The 6,775-nt window shown below is 33.1% G+C and overlaps 1 protein-coding gene across 3 annotated transcripts in view; it reads left to right on the top strand.

Moving 5' to 3' along the window:
- The first annotated feature begins 993 nt into the window (after positions 1-993).
- Positions 994-6,775, top strand: part of LOC100636328 (multidrug resistance-associated protein 4-like) — a 13,093-nt gene continuing 7,311 nt past the window's right edge. The window contains exons 1-14 of one of the 3 annotated variants that reach the window (XM_019997149.1): positions 994-1,090; positions 1,191-1,230; positions 4,469-4,591; positions 4,639-4,749; positions 4,806-4,923; positions 4,973-5,194; positions 5,339-5,428; positions 5,474-5,637; positions 5,689-5,814; positions 5,874-6,126; positions 6,180-6,356; positions 6,398-6,442; positions 6,522-6,686; positions 6,747-6,768. In XM_019997149.1, the coding sequence (XP_019852708.1) occupies positions 4,482-4,591; positions 4,639-4,749; positions 4,806-4,923; positions 4,973-5,194; positions 5,339-5,428; positions 5,474-5,637; positions 5,689-5,814; positions 5,874-6,126; positions 6,180-6,356; positions 6,398-6,442; positions 6,522-6,686; positions 6,747-6,768 (1,603 nt within the window). In that variant the 5' untranslated portion in view covers positions 994-1,090; positions 1,191-1,230; positions 4,469-4,481. Of the gene's footprint in view, positions 1,091-1,190; positions 1,231-3,775; positions 4,329-4,374; positions 4,592-4,638; positions 4,750-4,805; positions 4,924-4,972; positions 5,195-5,338; positions 5,429-5,473; positions 5,638-5,688; positions 5,815-5,873; positions 6,127-6,179; positions 6,357-6,397; positions 6,443-6,494; positions 6,687-6,746; positions 6,769-6,775 lie in introns of those variants that run through there. The other 2 variants (XM_019997147.1, XM_019997148.1) reach the window with 2 other exon arrangements.

The raw sequence follows: 6,775 nt of genomic DNA, 5'->3' as shown, positions 1-6,775 counted from the left end.
GTGATGCTAGAGCTATTGATCAAAGCATTCCTAGGATTGATAGCAAGAATAGCAAAACCATAATATTCAGTAATATCAACCTCATCAATGAGCAATGCATTGATGTGAAGAAATAGCAAAACAGCTGAATGACACTGTGAGAAATGCATTGGAGACACACTAGAATTGATTGACTCCATTACAGCTAGTCTCTTCAATTGTTCACCACAGCCTGTGAATACTAACCTGGTTAATGTCAGGTTGTGTACATTAGTGAAAGCAAACCCACTGTTTGGTAGTGTACTGGAATCATTACACTTTATAAGAGCTTGCTTTGAGGATTCACTGGCTATTGTCAGTGAGTCAGTACCGTTAATCACACAAAATGATACATTGTTACTAATGAGGTGAGTGATGTTATCAGATAACACCAGTAGAATATCATCATCCAGTGAATGAGTCTCATTGCACAAGAAAGTCTCCAAATCATATTCATTAGTTACATTAATCTGCTCACTGGAAGCTGACAGAAACACGAGTGAGAGGGTAAGAATGATGCAATACATTTTTGACTGTAAGTTACTAAATCTAGATGTAGATCTAGTCTGTTATTTATAATGGTTGAATGTTTTCTATAAGGAGACTCGTGTTTACACTCAAGAAGTCTCATTGTTGAATCTATAACCAATAGCATCAGTCTAAAGGCAGTGCACTATACACCAGGTAATTCTATTCCTTGAAATCTGTGGTTAGATTCACTATACAATGTTTTGCCTAGCATAGAACAGCTTTCTATTCTAGGCACTAGTGTTGCCTGAAGATCAAAGTAGATCTAAAGGTGGGCATCCACTATGCAACTTTGTTGCCAGTACCTTTGATGTGGTTGTGCAACATGTTGAGAGTCTCTCTACTTCATGCACATGTTCCCCAACCACATCAAAGGTTTAACCACAAATTGCAAGCATAGTGGATGCCCACCTTAATAGTAGCATTGTCTACACTATGCTACCCACGCAGGATCACCAGTACATCTGATTAAAAATGGTGGCACTAAGAGACAGGTCTTCTATCTCCAGAAGAAGTCTAGACTCTAGAATATAGAAATAAGCTTGTAAGTGAGAAATAAATGAATGTCAGCTGTATTGGCAAGATAGAACTTGCTGTTATTTATGACAAAATCATAATTATTGTGAGTTTTTGTATTTTCATAGACTAAAACAGAAAGAAAAAATGTTTTTATGATAAGAGATGGTAAGTTAATTAAACAGAGCAATTGTATGCAGAGTTTGAAATAACAGTCGAACACTGGACTTTTTTAACCATTTTCATTTTGTCTGAATAGCATTTTAAAAATTAATTAGTTATTAAAAGCAATCTAATTAACATACTTTATAATGCAAAATTTTTGAGGGCTGTAAGTTTTGCAAATTTGCCTAAAAATCTATTTTGCTGATTTAATTTTATGCCGTCTGCCATTTTGTACTGTAATAATTGATTTTTGTGAAAGTATTTTTATAATTTTTTTTTAAATTGCAAAATCCGTGAAATTTACTGCCCTCAAAAATTTTACACTATATGGTAAGTTATTGTTTATTAAAGACAAATTTCAATTATACAGAATGAATGAATGAATGACAGACAGACACAACAACTACCTATACCTCGCGTAGGCGAGGTCAAAAATACATTTAATGTAAGTAACATACCATCTTTACATGTAATTCAAAAAAATGGCTCCAAAATTGCCCCAAATTTTTATTACATTTTCTGATACACATTGATGTCCTTATGCTGTGTAGAGAGTTTAAGCTGATTCCAACTTCAATTTTCAGGTTATGGTCATTTTAAGAAAATGCCAAAAATCTGAAAAATACTCAAGGCTATAGTCCATGGTTTTTTCCAAAAAAATGGCCAAAAAATCACTCCAAATTTTTATTACATTTTCTGATACATATTGATGTCTTTATGCTGTGTAGAGAGTTTAAGCTGATTCCGACTTCAATTTTTCAGGTTATGGTCGTTTTAAGAAAATCCCAAAAATCTGAAAAATACCCAAGGCTATAGTCCATGGTTTTTCCCAAAAAAATGGCCAAAAAATTACTCCAAATTTTTATTACATTTTCTGATACATATTGATGTCCTTATGGTGTGTAGAATGTTTGAGCTAATTCCAACTTCAATTTTTCAGGTTATGGCTGTTTTAAGAAAATGCCAAAAATCTGAAAGATACCCAAGGCTATAGTCCATGGTTTTTTCCAAAAAATGGCCAAAAATTACTCCAAATTTTTATTACATTTTCTGATACATAGTCATGTCCTTATGCTTTGTAGAAAGTTTGAGCTGATTCTGACTTCAATTTTTCAGGTTATGGCCATTTTAAGAAAATGCCAAAAATCTGAAAAATACCCAAGGCTATATATAATATAGTCCATTTAAATCGGGTCATCACCCTCAAATCTCATTGAAAAAGATACAGTAATTTACACAAAGGAGCATAATAATAATACATTAGCCTAATAATAAAATAACAGAAGAACTAAACGCATAGTACAATAGTAATAATAATAATATGATAATAATAATAATAGTGGGTATATGATATAGTTTATAGTCCATGGTTTTTTCCAAAAAATGGCCAAAAAATCACTCCAAATCTTTATTACATTTTCTGATACATATTGATGTCCTTATGCTTTGTAGAAAATTTGAGCTGATTCCGACTTCAATTTTTCAGGTTATGGCCATTTTAAGAAAATGCCAAAAATCTAAAAAATGTGTCCCACAAAGCATGTTAAATGAACTAAAAAGCATGAGCTTTATGAGCTGACAAGCACTACAATACAGTACATTGCCTTTGGAGCAACTTTTGAAAAATCCAAACTTGATCTGAACCAACTCAAAATTAATACACAACATTAAAACATGTATGCATATCAGAAAAAATATAAAAATGGAAAATACTCTCCTATAGCCATTTTTGATGAAACCAGAGGCTATAGCTTCTGATCGTTGGCCTGATTTTTTAGCAAGTTTAAAATTCATTAAAAATCTAAACTTGATTTGAATCGGCTCAAAATTGATACACAACATACAGGTACTTATTGTATCAAGAAATTTATAAAATTGGAGAATTTTTTTATTCTAATTTTTGTCAAAATACCTTTTTTATTCTAATTTTTGTTATACTATAAGAGTCTTTGGCCCAGAATTTGAGCAACTTGACAATCCACTGACAAGAAGCTGCATGATATATATGCCAAAATCTTGTGGGAAGCCTTGTGCAATGGTTTCATTAAAATGTGTCTGAACATTGCTTAGTTTGATCTGCCAATTTTATGAAACTATTGCGCAAGGCTTCCCACAAGATTTTGGCCCATGCAGCTCAGTGGATTGTCAAGTTGCTATGAGTCTAGCATAATTAATGGAAAACCACAATTTTAATTATATGGAGCTGTAAACATAAGACATAGTTCTGCCTGGGTGGTCGGGACATTTACCTTAACAAATAAACAGCTAGTTTATCACTTAGGCCAACCATGCAATTAACATCAATAATCATAATGTAACATGACTAGTATGATGTGCATAAATTTAAAAGGAACAATTATTATTATTCTTCGACCATCACTAATTGTTTACTGTACAGCAGGTAAATTTGGAGGGGATTTGATTTGGCGAATTTGGCATTTTGATAGCCATTCGCCAAAATAAAAATCTGCCATTTTAAGCCATTATACACATGCTTAATGGCACGTGGCCACAAATTTGCCAAATTAAAAACCGCCAATCACCAAAATTTAGCAATTTGCCAAAATTTAGCCCCTCCAATTTTACCTGCTATACGGTATTAGGCATAGCCTTGATAGGTCTAAATGCTGGTAACATTGTTGCATATCTTTGTTGCCTCAAGGAGACCACTGCTCCCTTAAAATCAAAGCAAAACTGATATGCCCAGTGTAGTAGAAACTATAAATCAAATCAGAGTAGCCTATCAAGTTTTCTAGGGGCCCAAATAATTCACAATGCAAACAGTCCATAAACTGCAAAAGTGTTCATTTCATTGGCTTCTTGGTTTTGACTACTAATTATTTCCTCCACATCAGTCATCAGTGGTAACATTCTGTTCGACATAGCTGTGATTACTCACTAGTCAAATCATTAATTAAATAGCTATCTGAATTCAATCAGAATATTTTCACAACTTATGGCTAATCCTTTATTATGTTATGTCAACAGTGGTCATTGATTTGTATAGCACTTCCTGTCTTAACGTAATGCCTTATCTAATTGCCTTACCTTAACTGTACATTGTGAACCAGTCTGTAGTCATTGAGATCATCTATTTATATGTAAGCATGAAATCATCTATTGAAGCAAAGTTAGTTTTCTGTCTAGGCGTCTACTAATTCTAATTAATTGATGAAGTCAGATACCTAAATGAGTATATAAATAACGGAGTCAGTTTATAGTTTATTCAATCAATCTGTAGTATATAACTAAAAATGACAGACAGAGTCAAGGCAAAATGGACTCCTCAGGTATCTGCCACTCAACAAGCAAAGGACTACAGAACTAAATTCAAATATAATCTCTTCTTTCGATTATTCTTTTGGTAAGAGTCTTTCCATTAATTGCTTTCATTTTATGTTGGCTATATAGTTGGGTTGACCCATTATTTTGTCTGGGCAGTAAACGTAGCCTTGAGTTCAATGACCTGTATGCTCATCCATCAGAAGCAGACTCCAACTACCTCTTGAACAAATTCAACAAGTAAAGCACTACATTCTTATGCTTACATATAGTGACACTGTTTTGCATTGTTATAGATATTGGTTTGTGGAATTGCAGCGAAAAGAACGTGGACAGTCTCCAAGATTATTTATTGCATGGCTTAAGTGTTTCTGGTGGAAAGTAATACTTCATGGAGTACTTATTTCATTTAATGTACTAATTATTATTTTCCAATTCAAGCTCTGATATGACCATTATATAGGTGGCCTGCATGATAACTCTATCAGAGCTATTGGGATCACTGGTTGATTACTTCGTCATTGAATCACCTACACCAGATGATACAAAAATGGCTCTACTTTTTGCAATGGGAATTACTCTATCATCATTGGGTATCATGTTTTTTCATGCCCATCACTTTCATCAGGGCTTTTTGACTGGCTTTTATACTAAAATAATGTTTACTGGATTGATTTATAAAAAGGTACTCGATATTATCGATAAGCCACTTGAATTTTATATTTTGCTTGCTACTTTAAACTAGTGATATGTGTAACCTAAACTGCATGTATAAATCTATAAACTCTTACAGTTTTGTACACTACTTGTTATTAAATGTATTTTATAGACACTGCAACTTAGTCAGGCTACTGTGGGAAAACTTTCAGTTGGCCACATTGTGAATCTTGCTTCCAATGATGTACATAAATTTGATGAAGTATGACCAGTGCTATTTATTTCCTATTGATTTTTTGTATCATAGGCCTTTGCTAGATATCATTTTTTATGGATTGGTCCGCTACATGTTATGGTTGTAACTTATCTCTTGTACATAGAAGTGCAATGGAGTGCCTTTGTAGCTACTGCCTTGCTTGTTTTTCAAATTCCTCTACATCTAACAGTTTTAAAATTTTTCTCCAAGCTCAGGTTCAATTTTTGTATCATTTTACAATCATTTATAATAGTAATTATCAATAGATTTAAAGCTGCTAAAATGACTGACAGAAGAGTTAAAGTTATGAATGAAGTAATTAGTGGAATAAGAGTCATCAAAATGTATGCCTGGGAATATGCTTTTAGAGACCTAGTAGCTACTATAAGAAGGTAATGACTATTATTGTAATAGAAGTTAATGATTGTATGATACATATTTCCTTTGACAGGACTGAGTTATTTATAGTCTTGAAGTATTATTTGTGTTTGTCAGTCAGTCATACCTACAAAACTGCATTGAATGCCATGATCATGTTTCTGACATTTGCTGTCTATGTTAATACTACTGGAAATGAGCTGGTTCCTAGGAAGGTTTTTGTTACTCTTTCCCTTATAACTTTTGTTCGTTTTACTTCAGTTCGTTTTTTTATAATGGCTACTCACAATATTGCTGATGCTAGAGTAGCATGGATTAGAATAAGGGTAAGGATAACATTGTGTATAGAAATTAATGGATGGCTTTATGTTTAAACTAGAAATTCTTACTACTCAATGAACAAGAGGTAAATGCTAATTTTCGTTTGAAAAACTCTTGTAAAGAAAGCCAATCAGTGAAAATTCACAAAAGTGTCACTGTACAGGATCTCAGTGCTTCTTGGTCTATGGACAATGAGAAGTTAACATTACAAAATATATCATTCACTGTTAATGAAGTAAGAGAATTACTGATAATTCAATTATTTAATTTGTACAGGAGAAACCATTGCTGGCTGTAGTAGGTAGTGTGGGGTGTGGGAAGGTTAGTATGCTTGATCAATTGTTAGTATAGCTATGTTGATTGATTTTTGTAGTCTACTCTTCTTCAATGTCTTTTGAAGGAATTACCAGCTTTACAAGGATCAGTTGCAGTCAATGGCTCTATAGGTTATGCTAGTCAAGAAGCATGGGTATTCTCAGCTACAGTGAGAGACAACATATTATTCGGTCTACCATACGATGTGGAAAGATACAATTCTGTCATAGAAGCCTGTGCTCTTACAAAAGTATGATTGAGTAAACTAGTTCAACAGTAAATCATATGTCTTAATTTATGAAACAAATAGGATATTGATCTGTTACCTGAAGGTGACTA

This window comes from Amphimedon queenslandica, unplaced genomic scaffold (assembly GCF_000090795.2).
Source record: "Amphimedon queenslandica unplaced genomic scaffold, v1.1 AMPQUscaffold_13383, whole genome shotgun sequence".
Lineage (NCBI taxonomy): Eukaryota > Metazoa > Porifera > Demospongiae > Haplosclerida > Niphatidae > Amphimedon > Amphimedon queenslandica.
Note: the sequence above shows the minus strand (reverse complement) of the source record. Positions and strands in the feature narration are given on the sequence as shown.